The sequence below is a fragment of the Sus scrofa genome, chromosome 5 (genome assembly GCF_000003025.6).
Source record: "Sus scrofa isolate TJ Tabasco breed Duroc chromosome 5, Sscrofa11.1, whole genome shotgun sequence".
NCBI classification, from domain to species: domain Eukaryota; kingdom Metazoa; phylum Chordata; class Mammalia; order Artiodactyla; family Suidae; genus Sus; species Sus scrofa.
The window spans coordinates 9,641,605-9,663,195 of NC_010447.5; the positions used below are offsets into that span (position 1 = coordinate 9,641,605).

The following is a 21,591-nucleotide window of genomic DNA, read 5'->3' on the forward strand; positions in this document are numbered from 1 at the left end:
TCCTCACTCACAGCGCGGACACCAGGAACCCAGAGGCACGCCTCTGTCCTCTGCCAGCTGCCCGCTTGGTGAGTGACGAGTGAGGTTTAGGTGGCCCTTGCTGTTACGTAACAGGTCCATGATGGACACGGCAGTGAGTGTCACAGAGCCTGAGTGTGTCTTGCGTGGCTGTGGTGCCCCTCCAGCTCGTGCAGGGGAAGTGCCAAGAGATGCTTATCGCTCATGCAGGATGGCCAGACTCTACTCCCACCCCCTCCCTGCCAGGCCTGCCTCTCGTGCACAGTCCTGGCCTGTCTGCTCCTCCCCTGGCGCCAGTGCCCAGGGAGACCAATTAAGGCTGGGTGTCCTGGAAACTGTAGTCACCGTCCACCCTTCCACCTGCCCTGGGACCAGGGCACCAGAGCCTCTGTGTGCTGGGAAGGGCCAAGGGGCCAAGCGGGTCTGGCCCTTCGTTCACAGGTGAGGAAATGTGAGTTCGTGGACCAGGGCACTGGGCACCTTGGGGCTGATCCAGATTCAGAGCCATCTCCTGCCCCGTGCTCTCTTAGTCTGCTGAAAATGGGGCTTTTCTTTACTGTTTCTTCATCTGGCATCCTTGGAACCACACATTGTCAGTAATTTCCCCAATAATTAAGCTTATTTTTTTTGGATGAGTGATTAAAATGTATGCTGCCTCTTTGGCAACATTTTCAAAATTACGGATGCCTAAAGGCTTTTACCCAGCAGTTGCACTTCTAGGAATTTATCTGACAGAGGAGTTACCGCATATGCAAAATAACTGATTTGCAAGGTTAGTCATTGCCGCCTCATTTTTAAAATGTTTCTGACCACGCCCCCCCAAAATTCTCCGGGCCACGTTATCAAGCCTGTGCCACAGCAGTGACCTGAGCCACAGCAGTGACAACACCGATCCTTAACTGCTAGGCCACTGGGGAATTGTGCTGCCTCATTTTTCATAGCAAAAGGTTGGAAGCAACCTGAAGGTCCATCAGCAGGGGGCCAGGAGCCAGTGCAAACCACAGAATACTCTGCTGCCATAAGAAATAAGATGGAGACCCCATGCACAGATACAGAGCCATTGCCAAGATAGACCGCCGTGAAAGAAGTGGGCACGGGGCCATGCGTCCGTGTGAAGTGAAGGGAAGTAGTAAGTGCCTTTGCTACTGTATTTGCTCGGAGCCCCTGGGGAGTCGCAAGAAGCTGGCGATTGGGTGCCCCTGGGTTGGGGCTGGTGCCAGGAGACTGTTCACTGGAGACCCTTCATATCTTTTGAGTGCTGATTCATGTGAATATGTGACTTTTTAAAAAAATTAAAATGAATAAAATCAAGTAAACATGAACCCTGAGGAATGTATTGTCACCTCTTGTCCAATGAAGGAAAGTCAAGGCCACCCCTTCAAGGGCTGGCCGTCTGCACTTAGGCCCCTGACCACCAGCTAATCAAAAATACAGGCTTGGGAGTTTCCGTTGTGACTCAGAGGGTTAAGAATCCGACTGGTATCCATGAGGATGCAGGTTTGATCCCTGGCCTCCCTCAGTGGTTAAGGATCCAGCATTGCTGCAAGCTGTGCCAAAGGTCACAGATGCAGCTTGGATCTGGTGTTGCCATGGCTGTGGCTGTGGCCAGCAGCTGCAGTTCCGAATCAACCCTAGCCTGGGACCTTCCATGTGCCACTGGAGTGGCCTTAAAAAAAAAAAAAATGCAGGCTTGGGTTTCACAAATGTGGACCAGATGTGGGGGTTTGGGTGTTTCTTGGGAAATCTGGCTCCTAGCCCTGGCCCTGGAGAAATGCAGTCCCCTCCCGTTGGCCCCTCTGAAACACTGCTGTTGTCTGATTCGTCATTTTAAATCCTTGCTCTGATATGCTTATTTCCTGACCCCGGAAGCCTTCAGAGCCTTCCCCACTGACATAAACAAAGCCCTGTCCCAGGCCCTGTTTACCCGGCCTCCCTTGTTGAGCCGCAGTTGACTGGTCTCTTTTTCCTCCCTCTATCTCCTCACCTTCCCACCTCTGTGCCTTTGCTCATGCTCTTCCCTCTGCCTGCTTGCCTTTCCTTCCCTTCGTCTCCACGTGCCCACATCCTGTCTGCCTCTCAAGGCCCAGCTCAGTTTCCACCTCCGCACAGCCCTCTGTCCTCCTCTGCTCTTTCTCTGTTCCTCTCCGCTGGCACTTAAGCCTTTTACCTTGGGTCTCAGGTGTCTGACTGGGCTGCAGGCTCCTTTAGGGCAGAGTCCACGTAATGCTCACAGCCCTGGATGTTCCGTGTTCGCTGAGTGGGTGAGTGGTAGCTGTCCTCTTCATGGTGGGGTTGGGAGCCCTGGGGGAGGGGGCAAGGCCTGTTTCACATCCGCCAGCCCCGGTGCCTGGCACGGGGCGGACCCAGCCCCGCCGCAGGAATCACGCAGCTCCTGCCCGGGTGCTCGTGTATGTTCTTTCCCGCATCTGCACAAGAACCGTCAAGCGTGGTGGCTGTGGGTCACTATACGGATAAAGGAGCAGAGCAAACATCGTGTCCAGGTCACAGTGAGAAGCAGGATTTGGACACAGGTCTGGCTGCCACCTGACTCCTGCATTTGATCGGTTTATTCTCCCCCTCCCCTAAGTCGTCATACTGATCCCTCAGGGCACTCATTCCCTGTCCCACTGGCCCCGGCAACCTTGTATTTGAGTGTATTTTCTTCCCCACTGGGCTGTAAACTCGTAAGGCTTAGAGTCTTGCCTGAGTCTCTTACCCTTGGACTTGGCACACAGAAGGTGCCCAAAGGCCTACGTGTATTAACTTACTACAGTAAAGTACACACACAGATGTGCAGTGCAATGGATTTTTACATCTGTAGATACTCATGTAAACCACTGTCCAGATCAAGCTGCACAATATCCCCAGCCCTCCCTGGAGTTCCCTGGGGGCTCCCTAGGTCCTCCTCCAGGTCACGAACCTCCAAGGTAACCACTTCTCAAACCTCATCACGATGGACTTGTTTTGACCTTGCAAATGGAATCACAGGAAGTCCTCTAGTGAGAGGCACTCGGGTTGTGTCCACCGTGACATAGAGGTCCTCTGTTTAAACATACGGTTGACCCTTGAACAACATGGCTTTGAGCTGCTGGGTCCATTTATACATGGGGTTTTTTCAATGAATACATGCAGTACTGCATGACCTACAGCTGGTTGAATCCCGAGATGTGGAATCGCAGCTACAGAGGGCTCGCAGATACAGAGGGCCGACCTTAAGTCATACCTGGATTCTCAACCCCCGAGGGTTGGCACCGCTAACCCAACTGTTTTTCAAGGGTCAGCCACCACTGTGTAGTCATTCTGAGGATGGGCATTTGGGTTGTGTCCAGGCTTTTGCTGTTATAAACAGGGCTGCTCTGGGGTCCCAGGGTCAGGGCAGGGTCGGGGGTCTCCGCTTAGCCAGCCTGCTCCCACGGCCAGTGGGACTCTTGAGGTTCAAGGTTTCGCATCCAAAGGGGAGCCGTTTGCCTGGGGAGGGGGGTGTTAGCTGGCTGGGAAGGTTGTCCCATTAGAGGGACACAGCGTCCAGTTAGAAAGGCCGAGCCCTGGCCCATCTGTTCTCAGTTTGGGAGAAAACTGTAAGAATCAAGATTTGGCCTGCTATGGATTGAAAAAAAACAAAACAAAATGACAGGGCTGCATTAAGCCCTCGCTGAAGGATTTTGGATTACTTTCTTGTTCTCACTTGTGTCAGCACCTACCCTCCACCCAACACCAAGTGAAAGATAGACACAATTGGATGATTTTTCTTTCCTGGTTGAGAGATGCGTGGGAATGTGGCCCCGGGAGAAGAGGGACAGATGCCACTGGAGTGGCCACGGCTTGTGTGTGTTGATTGAAGGGGAGCGGAACTAGGAGCCAGGACCCTGCCCCCTCGTGAGGGCATGTGGTCCTCTTTCCAAAGGCCAGCGGGCAGAGCTGCCCAGCCCCTGGCTGCTCTTTGCCTCTGATCCCCTCTGGAGAAGGGCCAGGCTGGGGGTTGCTGACCTGCTCTGATGTGGGTCAACTCCCCCCTCCCCCCACCAAAAAAAGCAGCCACCCAGAAGTTCCCAGAGCAGACAGCCCCAGGGGGGACCAGAGGACCTGTCATCCCCAGGCGGCTGCAGTGGGAGCGGTGGCCAGTTCAGATTAACCCAGCTCTAGTCAAGGGCTGCCCAGTGAGCTCAGCAAAGGTGGCAGTTTCTCCACGCAGCTTAAATAAAAGGGCCCAAACCCCTCCCAGGCTGTGTTAATATTCCAGAGACGCGTTGCCTGCCCGGCTCGGCCCATGGGTGTGTGGTGACTGCCCGCGTGAGCACTTCATGGTCGCAGCTCACAAGGCTTTGGATGTGAAACTAATGAATGAAAATATGACCTCAGAAGGTTTAAGAAAGAGCCAACAACCAGAGGCAGGACTGGCCCGGGTCTCGAAGGAGACTGTTGGGAGTGTGCACGTCTGGCCTGGCTGGAGGATGAAATGACTGAAACAGGAGCAGGTCATGCCAGGGGACATGGGGTGTGTGGGCCATGTTCTCAGCGCCTTCCTACGGTGACTTGTTTATTCCCCGCAGCTCTTCTCAGTGCTAAGCATGTCTGCAATCCCATTTTACAGCTGAGGAAGCTGCAGCGAGGAGAGGTAGCAGAACTTGCCCACAGACACAAAGCGAGTAAGGGGCAAGGCTGAAAGTCAAGTCCGGGGGTCTGACTCCAGAGCCCACGGCCCTTTGACAGCGCTTGGGAATCTGGGGACCTGACAGAGCGGCTCAGGCAGTGTGAGGACCCCTTTCCCAGGATTCTGGGCAAGCAGCTTTAGCCCTCCATGCCTCTGTTTTCTCATCTGTAAAGGGATTCTTCGTTTCCTACTGCTGCTGTAACAAGTTGTCAGAAGCTGGAGTTCCCATGGTGGCTCAGCGGGTTAAGAACCTGACATAGTGTTTGTGAGGATGCAGCCTTGCTCAGTGGGTTAAGGATCCAGCATTGCTGCAAGTTGGGACATAGGTTGCAGATGCAGCTCAGATCTGGTGTGGCTGTGGCTGTGGTGTAGGCCAGCAGCTGCAGCTCTGATTCGACCCCTAGTCTGGGAACTTCCATGTCCTGCAGGTGCGGTCTTTAAAAAAAAAAAGTAAAAAATGTAGTGGCTTAACATGCAAATATGTTACCATCCAGTTTTAAGGTCAGGAGTCCAGAATGTATTTCACGGGGCTAAAGTCAAGGTGTTGGCAGGGCCACTTTCCTTCTGGAGGCTCAAGGGGAGAATCTATTTCCTTGCCTTTTCCAGCTTCCTCCAACGCCTCTCTTTCTTCCTCCTATAAGGACCCCAGTGATTATATCTGGCCTACTCAGATAATCTGGAATGAAATCTCTTTATCTCAAGATCCTTAACTTAGGAGTTCCCCGTCTCCTGGTGCAGCAAAATCAAATCCAATTAGGAACCATGAGGTTGCAGGTTGGATCCCTGGCTTTGTGCACTGGGTTAAGGATCTGGGGTTGCTGTGAGCTGCTGCTTGAATCTGCTGTGGTGTAGGCTGGCGGCTACAGCTCCCATTAGACCCCTAGCTTGGGAGCTTCCGTATGCTTTGAGTGTGGCCCTAAAAAGACAAAAAAAAAAAAAAAAAATCCTTAACTTAATCACACCTGCCGCATCCCTTTGGCCGCGTAAGGTAAAATATTCACAGCTTCGGGGTTTAGGATGCGGGCATCTTTGGGAGGCCTTTTTTTAGCTTTCCACACAGGAAATCTGTGGGGGACACAGAACAGCAAAGTGTCCCCCAAGCATGAAGTGAAACGACCCAGAATGAAATCTGGGCGAGGTGGTGAGATTCTCTGAAATACCTTGTCCCCAAGGCAGGTGGCTGAGTCTGGTGACTATACAACACTCGGCAGCTTTTCTGGAAAAGGTGGGCATCCTCAGAAGGGGCGTCAGCCAGAAGACCTCTGTCCCGGAGAGGGATGGGGTGAGGGCTCTATTAGGGGAGGCGAGTGTTTGCTTCACTCCTAGTCGTTTTCTGGGGTGTGATGTGGTCCATCAGGCCTCGCCGGGGCCTGGAAGCAGGGCCCCCCCTCTTCGCTGTGCTCTGATCTCGTGCTTTCAAGCCCCCTTCTGGCAGCTGATAGCAGATGGAGGGGACATTCATAAACGGGCATTCCTCCCTTTTCTTGTGAGCCGGGTTCGCCCGACCCTGGCCCCCGACCCTGTGGAGCCTGGCTTTCCACAGGCGCGAGGTGAGCTCTGTCCAGTGGCGCTCGTGCCCGTCTGGGGATGCTCTGACTGCAGAAGACCCACCCCACATGCTGTCAGAGCGCCTGTCAACTGCAGAGTGCCACGGGTGCCCGTCACTCAGGCTGCGGTGCCCCTCGCCCTCCCCAGCAGCAGCCTGATGCAGGCATCCTGCCCAGGCACACCCCTGGCTCAGTGTCTGTCAGCTTCTCCCCAGAGCCGTCATTCAGCAAGTCCTTTTGCCCACATGGTCCCTGCCCTCATGGAGCCTGACTCAGATCGTTAAGGGAACAAATCTGATCACAATGATGGTAAATGCTAGAAAAGACCAGGGGAGACATGCCACATGCAAACTCCAGCAGGTCCTAGAAGGTGGTCGTTATCAAGGCAGGTGGGCATGAGGTCTGTGGGGGGAGCAAGAGAGCGTGCCAGTCCCGGCGGTTGGCACGGGGGTGTGGAGAGTGTCGTGAGTTTTAGAGTTGGAAGGAACTGCAAAGGGAACCTTCATTCCGTTGCCTCCTTATGCAGCCAAAGCCGGATGAGCACTGACCACGTCCAGGCTCTGACGTAGGTGCTGGGATCACAGCTACGCATAAGACGTGACTTCTGATCTCTGCCGGCTCCAGGCTGCTTGGGAAAAAGTCAGGGAAGAGTGAGCCACCCTGCAGAGGCTCCTCCATCACTGTTCCTGCCCCAGGAGACTTCTTGTCCTGTTTGATTGGGAGCTTCCTTATTCTGGAAGCAACTAGAACATTGCTAGACTGTGCCAGTTGGTAAAAGCATCTGTCTTGGCAGACTCACCTTCCTGTTGCTCATACCAGGTGGACCGGGCTGTGTCCTGATGGAGCTTGCAGGATAAGTCCCTTTGCCCTCGTTGCCACGTTGCAGGATGTGCGTGAGACGGTGTGACTCAGCCTCCATCCTCTGCCCTCACCCGGCCCTTCCTCCCTCCAGCCACACATCCAGGTCCTTCAGTGGCGCTCCGGATGGTGGGGAGGGGACCACATGACAGAAATCGGGCAGTGTGCAGCACATGGCTTAATGCCGGGCCTTCAGTCAGTCCTTTGATTGACTGGTTCTTCCTTTCCAGATCCCTGCTGTGTGTCTGGCACGGTGTCAGGCCTGGAGATGGAGCATGCGGGTGTGGGAGGCGGGAGCGCTGTCAGAACCAACCTCATGGAGGGAGCTCGGGGCGGCTGGGCGGGGTGGGCCGGCGCGCCGGGTGGTTTTAGGATGACTCGTGAGAGGCAGTTGTCACGTGCCACCAGGACCAGGTTGAGGGAGGGTGCATTGGCACAGGGCTACTTGGGGAGCAGGCAGGGAGGGCGGTTGGGACCCAGCCGCCCAGGGCCGCGGGCCCCGAGGAGGAGTTGGGACTGCATCCACTGTCAGAGCCTGCCCTGTTCTCAGAGGGTTTCAGGTCAGGAGGGAGGTGCTCATGTTTGCAAACAGGTGAAAAGAAGAAAGCACACTTGACTCCTGCTTCCCGGAGCATCCGCTCCCGGCAGCTCGGGAGGATGGTCCAGGCCCACCTCCTTTCTCCACCTTTCTGGAATCCAGAACGCTCGAAATCCCAGAGGTTCTTCCTAAGTCTGCAGCAAACTAATTTTGTGGCAAAAATCTGACCTGAATTGGTGCGAGACTAATTACGGTCTTTAAAAATATCTCACCTTCTCTGCGGAAACACTACGTGTTTGATTTTGGGGTGCTGCTCAGACCCCTCTGAGGGTGTTACTGCTTAAGCACTGTATACCATCACCGTAATCCTTCCTCAAATCTGAAAACCCGAATTCCCAAACCCATGTGGCCCACGGGCCCTGGCTATAGCACGGCGCACCCAAGAGACAGATACACAGATAGCCACGTCGCCTGCCCAGGCACAGCTGGGTGCCAACACCAAGATTCCAGCTCAGTTGCCTTGACTCGGTGAAGCCCTGGACCAAGGGCAGACTGTGGCCTGGCCTCTTCCCAGGTGGGGAGCCACCTCGCTGGTAGGTGGGCCGCTGGGAGAGAAGTGGAACCAAGCCTTGACTGCTTTGGGTCTGCTACAGCCTGGGATTGAGCAGGTGGGAGGACAGAGGCAGAGACATGGCAGAGAAAGTCAGCAGCTGGGTCACCAACTGGTTTCCCCACCGCTGATAGCACCTTCAGGCTTTCCTCACCCACACACCCCTATCAGTAGAGGAACTCTTGGGGGCATGCACCCCAACATCTGGATATTGATGCAGTTACTCTGTACCTGTACTACCTTCCTGGGACACTGTGTATATCATAAAATTTACACCAAAAATAGAAACCTGAGGTTGGGACTTCCCGTCGTGGCACAGCGGAAACGAATCTGACGAGGGACCATGACGTTGGGGGTTCGATCCCTGGCCTCACTCAGTGGGTTAAGGATCTGGCGTTGTCATGAGCTATGGTGTAGGTCGCAGACGCAACTCAGATCTAGCGTTGCTGTGACTGTGGTGTAGGCCAGCAGCTGTAGCTCAGATCAGACCCCTAGCCTGGGAACCTCCATATTCCGAGGATGCGGCCCTAAAAAGCAAAAAGAAAGGAAGGAAGGAAGAAAGAAAGAAACCCAAGGATGGGTTAAAGATGTAATGGTTTTTTTAAAGTTAAAAAACCTTCTGGCTTCATATACTTATTTTGTGCTTTAATGTTCTGTGAGAGAGCAGTTTGTTTAGATACTTGGTTTTAAGGGCCGCCCTCCCTGAAAAAGATCCCTGCCTGGGACACGTAGCTGCGCACAGAGGAAACGCATCATTGGCTTTCTTTCTAAATCGGGTTACTCATTTTTCCAGCCCATCCACTGCGTGCGCAGAGGATTTGTTTGGCTGGTACATTTCCATCCTCCCCGATGCCAATCAGATGTTTTTGTAAACTAAATGGAAAGTATTTTAAAGTTCTTAACACGAGTCCAGAACCCACTCAAATGCTTTGGAAATTTTTAAACAGATTAGAAGATTCTGTTACGTAGGTTTTAGGAGCTCAGATATGAGAGTGTTGGCAAATTACAGACATACTGTTTTTGATGACAAAATCCTACAACAGAAGAAACAGGAATATACTTTTCCAGAAAGCTCTGCCCTACCTGAGGTTTTTTTCTTCAAAGAGCAGTTTCTTTTGCATCCCCTGATAACATGCCTTTCCTGTGAAGGGACATTTAAACATCCTTAAAGATGCTTTGAAAACATAGCTGGGAAGCAGCCATTGACCATAGGAAAAAATGGGCCCATTTGAAACTGTTTTTTTTTTTTTTTTTTTTTTTTGGTAAAACAAAGATGTGTTGAGCTCTGTTTTGACAAATCTTTTCGATTGCTTTTCTTATTTGCTTTTTCTCTCTTGTCAGATAACCATAAATCTGTGATAGATAATTTCCTGAGTCACTGCCCATCTCATTACAATTTTGGTGGAAAATTCTCCTGTTCTACAGTCTAAAGCTTTTTATTATGGAAAATTTCTAGCACAAAAGTAAAGCACATTGTGGAATGTGTTTCTGCCTGTCAGTCACTCCGCTTCAGCAGTTAGCAACACTTTGCAGTCTTGCTGCATCTGTCCCTCTCCCCTTTTTTATTTTTTTAAATTTAATTCATTCGTTCATTCATTTTTTGGTTGTACCTGCAGCCAGAGTTCCTGGGTCAGGGATGGCACCTGAGCCACAGCAGTGACAACACTGGATCTTGAACCTACTGAACCACCAGGGAACTCCCCACTCCCCCTTTTTAAAGAGTAAAATCCCAGATGTGATGTTTCTTCTCACCCTTAAATAGTTCAGGATGCATCTCTACTTGAGGACCTTTCTTTCTTTTCCATCCTTCCCCCCGCCACCCGGCCCCCGCACCTGCGGCATATGGATTCCCAGGTTCCTTTTGGTTGCTGAGTAGCTGTCCGTGGTTTGGATGTACCAAAGTTGAACCTTTCGCATGTTTTAGGACATTTAGATTGTTTTCAGGTTTTGCTCCTTACAAACACATTTGCATAGAGTTCCTGTTGTGGTGCATCGGAAACGAATCTGACTAGTATCCATGAGGTTACGGGTTTGATCCCTGGCCTTGCTCAGTGGGTTAAGGATCTGGCATTGCCGTGAGCTGCGGTGTAGGTCGTGGACACGGCTCAGATCCCTCGTTGCTGTGGCTGTGGTGTAGGCTGGCAGCTATAGCTCTGATTGGACCCCTGGCCTGGGAACCTCCATATGCGGGTGTGGCCCTAAGAAGCAAAAATAAATAAATAAACAAAACACATTTGTGTTTGTGAACACTCGTGTATAGTTTTTTTCCCCCTTTTTTTGCTCCCTCCCCTTCCCCCTGTGGCCTATGGAAGTTCCTGGGTCAGGGATCAAATCTGAGCCAGAGCTGTGATCTACACCACAGCTGCAGCCAACGCCAGATCCTTAACCCACTGTCCCGGGCCAAGAATTGAACTGGTACCTCCAGAGAGCAAGCCGGATCGTCACCCCATTGCACCACGGCAGTAGTTCCACAAATATGTTTTTGCGGAGCATATATTTTCGTTTCTCTAGGATAAATGTCTAAGAGTGATTACTGGGTTGTATGATAAATGTATGTTAGCTTTATAAGAAACTGCCAAACTCTTTTCCAGAGTGACTCTACCATTTTATACTTCTATCAGGTTTGTGTGTGAGATTCGTTTCATTGCATCCTCACCAGCATTTAATGCCACTGTTTTGTATTTTTAGGTGGGAACTAATATCTTATTGTGTTTTTAGTTTTATTTCCCTAATTGCCAGTGTTGAACAGCTGTTTATGTGTTGGCGGTGGTCCTCCTTGAGTGAAATCTTTCTTCATGTCTTTTGTGCATTTTCTGATTGAATTTTTTTTTCTTCTTCTTTAGGGCTGCGTGTGCAGCATATAGAGGTTCCCAGGCTAGGGGTTGAATTGGAGCTGCAGCTGCCGGCCTACGCCACAGCCACAGCAACGCCAGATCCTTAACCCACTGAGTCAGATTCGTTACCACTGAGCCACAACAGGAAAAAACCGCCCTTTTTTTTTTAACTCCTGAGCTTTGAGCATTCTTGCTATATGCTGTATTCTAGATGCTGGTCATTTGTTGGATACGTGGATTGCAAATATTTTGTTTTCCTGTGTGGCTTGTCTTTTCATCCTCTTCACAGAGTCACAGCATGAAAGTTTTTACGTTTGGTGAAGTCCAGCTTATCAGTTTTTCCTTTTATGGATCATAGTTTTGCTTGCAAGTCTAAGAACACTGCCTAGGAGTTCCCGTTGTGGCACAGCGGGTTAAGAATCCGACTGCAGCAGCTCAGGTCACTGCGGAGGTGCAGATTGAACAGATTTGATCACCGGCTCGGTGGCCTAAAGGATCTGATGTAGGTCACAGCAGCGGCTCAGATTCAGTCCCTGGCCCAGGAACTTCCATATGCTGTGGGTGTGGCCATTGAAAACATTTTGAAAAAGAACACTTTGCCTAGCCCTAGATTTCAAAGAGTTTCTCTTGTGTCTTCAAAAGTTTTATAGCCTCAAATTGGATTGTGATGATCATTGTACAACTATAAATGTAATAAATTCAGTGAGTAATAAAAAATTTTTTTTAAATTTTAAAAAGTTTTATAGCCTTACTTTTACATTTAAACCCATGATCCATTCGGAATTAATTTTTGTATATAGTATACAGGTTTAGGTTCAGGATCCTCTTTTTTTTTTTTTTTTTGGCCTCCTCTGGGTATCCAGTTGTTCCAGCATTGTTTATTGAAAAGATTATTCTTCCTCCATTAATAAGGACTTCATATTTACATACCTACCATGCCATTATCACGCCTAGCAAAACTGGCAAGAATTGCTGTGTACTCTCTATTTCACAGATGTCTCCTTTTCATTGTTGATTTGTTAGCATCAGGATTCAGTAAGGTCCACGCATTGCCTTAAGCTATAACGTCTCCTCAGCCTCTTGTTCCATAACCACCCCCCAGCCACCTTTGTCTCTAAGTCACCAATTTGTGGAAGCAACCAAGTCACTGGTCTTGCAGGCTGCCCCGTGGTCTGGCTCTGGCTGCTGCTTCCTCATGGCATCATTTCGTCTGTTCCCCTACCCTCTGTGTGTCCTGGGTCCTGGTGGTTAGCGCTAGGTCACTTTTTGGGTCAGATCCTTCCCAGGGTGGTGCTCTCTGCTTGAAACTGCCAGCTGCCCCTTTTAAGTGACGTTGGCTTAGACTGTGGGTTCAGAGGGTACGGCCTCTTCCATCCCTCGTCAGGTTCCCCATCAGCCTCTCACCTGCTCGTTCTATCATCCCTGGATGATCCAGATCTCTGTCCATTATTTGTGTTAGGAGTTGCAAAATGGTCCTTTCGGGGTTGCATCTCCTCTTGTGAATGGGACTTGTAGCAAGTAGAACACTCCCTCGTCAATTATGTCGTTCCCCCCAAAGATTACGGATGAAGCAACGGAAGCTCTGAGAGATGAGGTCAAGCCAGCAGGTGGTGGCGTCTGGTGGGAACCCAGCTTGGTGACTTCACGGCTGGAGCTTGATTATGCTCCATAAAGTCCTTGTCCCTTCGAAGCCGTCCCTGACCCTCTCCCCAGCCTCGGCCCAGGCACTGGGTGCCTCCTCAGGTCTCCCTTGGTGCCAGGCACTAAGATGTAGGTAATGTTTCTTACTGTGGAGTTGCCGTGACAAAAAATATGAGTTCGTGTTGGGGTTTGTCAACAGTGAGGGCCGCCCAGGGCGGGGGGTGAATGGTGTGTAAATCACAGGGCCCCCGGCGTGGAAACGTGGCCAGCGTGGCTCAGGCCACGGAGTCGCTCGCCAAGGCTGTGGCTTCCGCTCCTGGGAAGCAGCTTCCTTCCTTTCCTGCAAGAAGGGTCAGGGCTCTTTCCTAGGAGGGACTGCAGAGCCAGAGGACAGCTCATCCATGGCCCCACTTGATGGATAGACAGTAGGCTCCCGAAATGTTCTAGGATCTGGTTTAAGTCCAGACAAAACAGCGTTTGACACCCCAGCCCTTGCTCAGAAGGAGAAGATCGGGGGGGTGTTTGTCCTTCCTGTAACCCCCCCATTTCCCCGTGTTTATTCATTTCATTTGGGATGATAGACAAAGATGATGATTTACAACCCAAATCTTCTTTTTTAGGAAATATTTCTGGCACTGGTTTTCAATTTTGCAACCATACTTGCAGGAGCTATTCTTAGACTCATCACTGTGTCTCTTTTTCAAAGCTCCACCAGGCTGTATATAGACACCTTCTCCAGTTTTGAGTTTCTTTATATAGATGCTTTCTCCACTTTTGAGTTTTTAAGTCTAGAAAACACGCTCTTGGTCGATGTGTTCGAGATCATTTATTTTTACAGGAAAATAGAATGATAAAGGGCTCTCCTAAGGTAGAAACTTAGAGCTGAGAGCAAACATGGCTCAGACGGGGGCAGAGGGCACTGGAGAGGGGGCAGGGGTGGGGGTGGGGGAGACAGGGGGCAAAGAGGGCATCAGCTCAGACTTGGAGGGGATAGGAGGGGTCATCTGGGCAGACCTCAGGGTTCAGGCTGAGATGGTTGGGTTTGGGGGTTTGGCCGTTTTCTGGGCCCACTGAACCTGTGCAGGCACGTGGCTGGTTGGGGTGGAGCTGAGACTCGAGCTCCGCCCAGGGCTCTTTGCACCTGTTTGCATCAGTGGTTGGCTTTTCTCCTGGCCCGTTGCAGGTTAGTCTTCTAGGGCCTCTGCCGCAGGGAGACTCCATGACCCCAGGATGTTGTTGCCCAGCCTGTCAACAGGTGGCAGCACTGAGAGGGACTTCCATCAGAGCCATGGGTCTCTGAAGCCCATAGATGCAGGAGTGGCCAGCCCTCCCAAGAGCAATTCCAGGTGGTCCCGCCTGAATCGCTTGGCTCTTTGAAAGCAGCTGCAGCCCCCGGCCTGGCCTGGGTCCCTGTTTGTACCCTTGCCAGGTGAACCCTAACAACAGCTCTTCCTTGCAACATCAGTGTTCCTTTCCAGTGGAAAACCACTAATGTGGTGCCCCAGGTACTGAAGGTGCCACCAGGAAGTGTGGGGCCGACATGAGAGCCCACCTGGGGTAACAGCACAGGGTCCTGGAGCGCGGTCTGTGTCCTTCCCACTCCCACCTTTACTTTCCCACCTGGAATCTTCCTTTATGCCAACTTTCTCAGCTCTGTTGCTTCTCTCTGAAGTACCTCAAATTCCTTTTGAAATAAAGAATGCAAATCAAGGGATCATAAAATAAACGTTATAAATGGCCTTGGTGCTGGGGATTCACAGATGGAAATGTGGTCTTGCCTCAAAGAGTAGAGGGTCTTAGGAGGATAAACATGAGCAAGTGACAGAGCTGCGTGTTACACAGAACAGCAGAGGCAGCAAAATGCATGGAAGGCCCTGATCAGAGCAAGTGAACAGGGCAGGCTTTTAGGAAGATGGATGCATGAGCTCAATTAAAAGTCAGCCAGTTTGGAATTCCGGTCGTGGCTCAGTGGTTAACAAATCCGACTGGATTTGATCCCTGACCTTGCTCGTGGGTGAAGGGTCCGGTGTTGCCGTGAGCTGTGGTGTAGGTCACAGACACGGTTCGGATCCTGTGTTGCTGTGGCTCTGGTGTAGGCTGGCAGCTACATCTCCGATTAGACCCCTAGCCTGGGAACCTCCATATGCTGCAGGAGCAGCCCCAGAAAAGGCGAAAGGCAAAAGGCCAAAAAAAAAAAAAAAAAAAAAAAAAAGTCAGGCAGTTTGAAGCGGGGGGAGGGCCACAAAGTCTCCAAAACTGCACAGCTGGATGGTGAGGAATGGCTGCCAGCTGTTAGGGAGACTGGGGGAAAATGGCGAAGAAGAGACACAGGTCCTCAGAGGAGATGCCTCAGCACTAAAGTGATCTTGCTAGACTAGGAGGTGTAAAGATGGGCGGAGCCAGCAGGTAACTTCTGAACACCTGCCGAGTGCCTGCACCGTTCCAGCTGCCAGAGGGCCAGTCTTGAGCAGAACAGAGCGCCTGCCCCCAGGGAGATGATGTCTGGTGCAGGAGGCAGTTAACAAATAGTGTCTTGTTTGTCAGGTGCAGTCGGTGTAAGGAGGGCTCTGGAGAGGGACAGAGCAGAGCAGAGTTGTGGGAGCACCTGCGCTGAGGGAGGGCTTGGCACGTTTGAGCGGGCGGTCAGGGCAGAGACCTAAGGACGTTCGGGAGCGAGCTCTGTGATTGGGTAGAGACAGCCCGTGCAAAGGCCCTGCGGTAGGATCGGGCTTGGCCTGTTCAAGGAGCAGCAGGAGGCCAGTGTGCTGGAGTGCAGGATTGAGATGGAAATTAAGATCGGGCAGTCTTATGGTCAGCAGCTTATCCTCCCCTGGAGATGGGAGCTGTTGGAGGGTTTTGGGTAGAGGAGAGGCCCAGTCCGACTGATGCCTTAGGAGGCGTGAGAATGGCAGGGTCAAGGGTCAAGGGCAGAAGCAGAGAGATGGTCAGGAGCCAGTCCATTAAGCCAGGGGAGACATGCTGGGGGCTGGAGTGAGGTGTGGTCAAGGTCCGGTCACATTTTGAAGGTGGGTGTCGAGCCCTGGAGGGTTCTTCCTGACACCACCATTGATGCTGGAAGGAGGCTCACATCGTGCTTCCTTCTGTCTAGGCCCGCTCGTCGCCTGCTCTGAGGTTCTCTCAGGGAGCCCCCTGCTTCTGGGCACCATGACCGTGAGGGGGGCCGTGCTGGCCCCGGATCCAGCCTCGCCCACCACAGCAGCAGCCTCGCCCAGCATCTCCGTGATCCCCGAGGGCAGCCCCACGGCCATGGAGCAGCCTGTGTTCCTGATGACAACCGCCGCTCAGGCCATCTCTGGCTTCTTCGTTTGGACAGCCCTGCTCATCACCTGCCACCAGGTATCCAGGCCAGGGAGGAACCCCAGCCCTCTAGGGAGGTCCTGAGAGCTTTCTTGTCCAATAGAGAATCAGTTAGACCAGGTCAAGCTATGCTGGAGTAATAAGCAAGCCCCAAATCTCAGGGGCTTCAACCAGGAGAATCAGTTTCTCTCTCTTTTTTTTTTTTTAAAGTTTTTTCGCCTTTTTTTAGGGCTGCTCCTGGGACACATGGAAGTTCCCAGGCTAGGGGTCGAATCGGAGCTGCAGCTGCCAGCCTACACCACAGCCACAGCAACCCCAGATCTGAGGCACGTCTGTGACCTACGCCACAGCTAGGGCAATGCCAGATCCTTAACCCACTGAGCGAGGCCGAGGATCAGACCTGCATCCTCATGGATACTGGTCAGGTTCTTAACCTGAGGAGCCATAATGGGAACTCCGAGAATCAGTTTCTTGCTCAGCCTGCACAGTGCAGGTCAGGTTCCTTTTTGTGGCTCCAGCATCGTGCAGCTTCGAGACATTGTCTGTCTGACAACTGCGTGTCAGGAAGGGTGTGTGCGGAAGGCACTCTGGGCATTTAACCTTCTCAACCAGCAATGGCCCTTGTCGTTTCTGCTTACCTTCCGTGGGCCAGACCTGGTCATGCGACCAGCCTAAGCTGTAGGGGAGCCTGGAGACTGAGGAGGAACACAGGATGGCAGTGGTCCCTTGGTAGATGAGAACACTGACACCCAGCGAGGGAGGACGGAGGGAGAACTTGCCTAGTCACGAACAAGTTGGTGGCAGAGCTGGGACACAAGTCAAGTCTCCCGTCCCCCGTCGCCATCCCCAGGGAAGCTGCCTGAGGAAGCGGGTTTGAGGGTTGCCTAGTGAAGAGGGGAGGCTGAGCGTTCAGGTCCCAGCGTTCCCCTTCCCTTCTAGAACCCTAGTGCTTCCAAGGCGGTTGGCTCACAGCAGATGGGGAATTCTGTTCTCCTCCCAAGCCCAGGGCTTGGCTGGGCCAAGCATGAAATCATGGGAGCCGGGACAAGAGACTCTGGCTGTGGGACTGTGCAGCGTGGCTAGAGCAGTTCTTGGCATTTGTGCGTAGCTTTATTTTTACCCCTGCTTTCTAAAAACCACATTTCAACTTCCCAGGGAGGCAGGCAGCGCTGCCTCTGCTCAGCAGATGGGAAAATGAGACACAGGATGAGGACATCACTGCGGACCCTCAGCCAGGAAGAGCTTCCACCTTCTGTGGAAGTGAGGGGCCCTCCTGTCTCTCCCCATACACCCTGCGTCAGCTAAGGGCCGGGGTGGGCGGGCGACCACCTGGATGCCGGTGTTCTAGCTCCACGCCCCAGGGCCCAGGTGTTTAGAGAGGCCGGGTGGCGGGGGACACACACATGCACGCGAACAGCCCCTGCACCACGCGCCTGCGGTTCCCAGACCTGGCTGTGCACCCGAATCCCCAGGGAGCTTGTCACGGCTGCGGCTCCCCAGCCTGGCCCTGACTCATCTGCTCTTGTGGCCCGTGTCTGTGAGGTGGCTGCAAGCTCCACGCTCCCCTTGATTTGATGCTCACAGCAGCCTCGCAGTGGACGTTGTGTCGTTGCACTTTGCCAAGGGGCCGCTGATAAGGCTCGTTCCGCGCCCTGGGCCGGGCTCCTCCTCCAGTGGTGCCGAAGGGCTGAGGCAGCTGCGGGCACAGTCGGGGCTCCAGCTGACCCGGCCCTCTGCCCCCAGATCTACATGCACCTGCGCTGCTACAGCTGCCCCAACGAGCAGCGCTACATCGTCCGCATCCTCTTCATCGTGCCCATCTACGCCTTCGACTCCTGGCTCAGCCTCCTCTTCTTCACCAACGACCAGTACTACGTGTACTTCGGCACCGTGCGGGACTGCTACGAGGGTGAGGACGGCGCGGCCCGGGAGGGCTGGGTGGGAAGGGGGCTGCACGCCCCCCTTGTCCGGGAGCCAGGAGCCCCTCTTCCTGGCTTCCTCCCTGGCCTGGGGTGGGCAGGGAGCGGGGACGAGCATTTGCTCTGGGCAGAGAGGCATCCTAACCTGCGGGCCAGTCGGCAGGTGCCAGGGGCTGTGCAGGCGGCAGAGGCCAAGTGGTTAGAGGGTCTGCCCTGGAGGCAGGGACGGGGCAGGTACAGCCCTGCAGGACAGACAGGGCCCCCAAGACAGGTCACAGACCATCAGGAATATGGAAGAAGGGCCCTGAATTCAAGATCCCTGGTCTCACGCCCACCCTGCTCGTGGTCCTACGTTTTCCTGTTTCCTCCCGGACGCATACTGCCGCTTTCAGGTAGAGCAGCCAGGTGTGATTTCCTCATGCCAAGGCCAGGCAGCCTTGGTGTCTGAACTGGTATCTGCTTCCCAGACCCGGGAGGGCTTTGCCCCGGCCCTGGGCTCTGTGGATGTTGGGGTGCAGCATGCTCATCCCCAAAGAAGCCAGAGCCTCTTTCCATCCCACCTCGAACCTGTGGGTCCCCGAGGACGCACAGGGCACGGGAAATGCCTTTGGACTTGGCAAGGAAACGCAGGCACCCAGTAGGCACAGACTGCACTGCACCAGCCCCTTGGCCACACTGGCCTCCTATCCTGTCCCTGCCAGCCCCCTCTCCAGGGCACATCCATGTCCCCAGTGCCTGAAGAGCTCTCCCACCCACTTCTCCTCCTGCGTCTTGACTCCAGCCTCTCCTCAGCACGGCCTTCCCCGTAGCCCCCGTTCCCAGCCCCTGCCCGAGTCCCTGCACCCTCACTGCAGTGGGCAGTTTAGCGCAGACAGCGTGCCGCCTGGTTCGCTCTGTCTCCCTCCATCACTGTCGACTCTGCAAGAGCAGGAATAGACGGGGAGCCCGAGCCAGCAGAGCTGGGCACGTGATGGTGCTCACAGCCTCCCTATTTTTTGAATGAATAAGGGACTTTATTAAACACCTGCCTGGTGCCTTGTGTTCACCCTCTTAGGGCCTCATCGAATTCCCAGGCTGGCGTCCTGGCCCAGCTCTGTCAGGTGCGAACACCGATGGTGGGTGGGGACCTGCTCCAGGCATGACTAGGCCTCCAGTGCCTGATGTTCCTGGAAGCAGTGGACTCCTCAGGGACACCTCTAGGAACCTGGGGAGCTGTAAAGCCTGGGGCTGGGGCAGGTGGGGCTGAGAACCCATTGCTGTTCAGCGGCCAGCCTTGCACGGGTGCCTGGGGCAGCCTCTGCCGATGGTTCCTTCAGGAGCAAAAAGCTGTTCCCCGCCAAAGGAAGGGGTCTCTCCGTGTAATGGGGGCAGGTATAGGCTCCCTTCTCCCTCAGGCCGTGAGGACTGTGTGCGTGGCAGAAGTGGGGGCACAGCCAAGGAGCCTCCACACCATCCTGAGTCCTTACCCGTGCCCCAGAAGTGGCAGAGGTGGTTGGTGCCCCCCCCCCGAAGCCCTTTTGTTCAGGCCCGCCTGTCCCAGCCTTCCTCCCCGCCGTGTAAGGTCCTCGGAGGGAGCCCGCCGCTCTGCGAAGCCCATCTCCTAGCAACGCCATCACCCCGTGGCCTCTCCTGCGGAGTTTACAGACAGCATGGCAGCTGCTCTGAAGGTCAGGCTGCCCCGAGTCCACCAGCTCGCCGTGTCTGAGTCTGTGGGCTTGGCCCTGGCCTGGCCTTTTCCTGCACCTCCGCTCTGTCTCGGACCCATTCCCTCTGCACTCTTACCTGCAGGTGCTGGCAGCCGTCTGCAAGGGCTGCCCCTGCAGAATGGTGACGGGGCATGTCCCTTAAAATTCAAAAAGAGCCCCCTTCGTTCTCCCCCTTCCTCCTCACTGTCCTCACTGTAGGAAGGGACAGGGATCGACTAGGCTGGAGGCCCCTCATTTCAGACCTGGCCGGTCCCTCCTCAGGCCAGCTCGGAGCTGGGCTCTCTGCCAGGCGTCACCCAGACATTTACTTTTCTTTTTAATGAAATTAAAGTGACTAAAATTTTACATTCATTCCTTCATTCATTAGTTTTAGGGCCACGCCCACGGCACTTGGAAGTTCCCAGACTAGGGTCGCATTGGAGCTGCAGCTGCCGGCCTGCACCACAGCCACAGTAATGCAGGATCCGAGCCACGTTTTCAACCTACACCACAACTCACAGCAGTGCCAGATCCTTAACCCACTGAGTGAGGCCAGGGATCGAACCCGTGTCCTCATGGACACTAGTTGGGTTCCTAACTCGCTGAGCCACAATGGGAACTCCAAATTTTACTTTTATTAGAGGAATATGTGAATATGATTGAAACACAAAACTGCCTCAACTCCTCTTCACTCCCAAGATCACCGTACTTTCGACTCTTTAAAATGGTTTCTTTTGGAGGAGTTCCCGTCGTGGCGCAGCGGAAACGAATCTGACTAGGAACTAAGGGGTTGAGGGTTCGATCCCTGGCCTCGCTTAGTGGGTTACGGATCCCGTGTTGCCAGCTGTATCTCCAGTTGGACCCCTAGCTTGGGAACCTCCATGTGTTGCGGGTGTGGTCCTAAAAAGACAAAAAAAAAAAAAGGTTTCTTTTTCTAGAATAACCTGAAAATATGCTTTTATTGTTGATTCTTGATTTTAAATTTTATTTAGAGTTACATAATGACTTCCTGCTGTGGAAGGTTTGGATTTAGGTAGCTTACCTCCAGCTAACACACACATACATACATGCGTGCACACACCACACACACACACACACACACCACACACACACAGAGTTTTCTTCTTTTTAATATGACTGTCATAATTATTTCTAAGTCTGCATTCAGTGTGTATGTTATTATTTTTTTCTTTTGTGGCCACACTGTGGCATATAGAGTTCCTGAGCCATAGTTGCAGCCTATACCGCAGCTTCAGTAGCACCAGATCTTTTTTTTTCCCTTGCTTTTTAGGGCCACACCTGTGGCATATGGAGGTTCCCAGGTTAGGGGTCGAACTGAAGCTACAGCTGCCACCCTACGCCACAGCCACAGCAACATCCGATCCACAGCCGAGTCTGCGACCTACACCACAGCTCACGCCAGATCTTTAACCCACTGAGAGAGGCCAGGGATTGAACCCACAACCTCGTGGTTCCTAGTTGGATTCATTTCCACTGCACCACGACGGAACTCCAGTAGCACCAGATCTTTAACCCACTGTTCTGAGCTGCGCCCCAGCGCTCCACAGACACCACTGATCCCGTTGCGCCACAGGGGAAACCCAAGGTGTGCATTATTACATGTGTGTAAATATTGTTCAGAGCTGAGCCTGACAGTGTCCCAAGACTGCATTTCCTGGTTCATCTTGGATTTTCCTCTGGTTACTGCTTGTCTTGCTTTTTGGTTTGTTCTGTTTATTCCCAATGCTTCAACTGGATAAAAGAAAGAAGCCCTCCTGTCAGTGCGGTCAGATGCATCAGCTCATCTCCAGGCTGGCTTTTCTGGAGTGGGGATCCTCCCGGAGCCTGGCCCTTGTGCTCCTGTCTGGATTGGCTGCCCTCGAGGCCTCTTGCTCTCAGCTGTTGTCCCGGGTCTTTCGTTCGCTGTCATCCTGGGACTCCTGTCGCCACTCCTGTCCTGAGTCGCCTGTTC

The 21,591-nt window shown here is 53.1% G+C and overlaps 1 protein-coding gene across 3 annotated transcripts in view; it reads left to right on the forward strand.

The window, feature by feature from the left end:
- Positions 1–21,591, forward strand: part of TMEM184B (transmembrane protein 184B) — a 48,563-nt gene that overhangs the window by 8,051 nt on the left and 18,921 nt on the right. For all 3 annotated transcript variants that reach the window (XM_005655511.3, XM_001924228.6, XM_013988203.2), the window contains exons 2-3: positions 15,807–16,054; positions 17,759–17,924. In XM_005655511.3, the coding sequence (XP_005655568.1) occupies positions 15,863–16,054; positions 17,759–17,924 (358 nt within the window). In that variant the 5' untranslated portion in view covers positions 15,807–15,862. The remainder of the gene's footprint in view (positions 1–15,806; positions 16,055–17,758; positions 17,925–21,591) is intronic.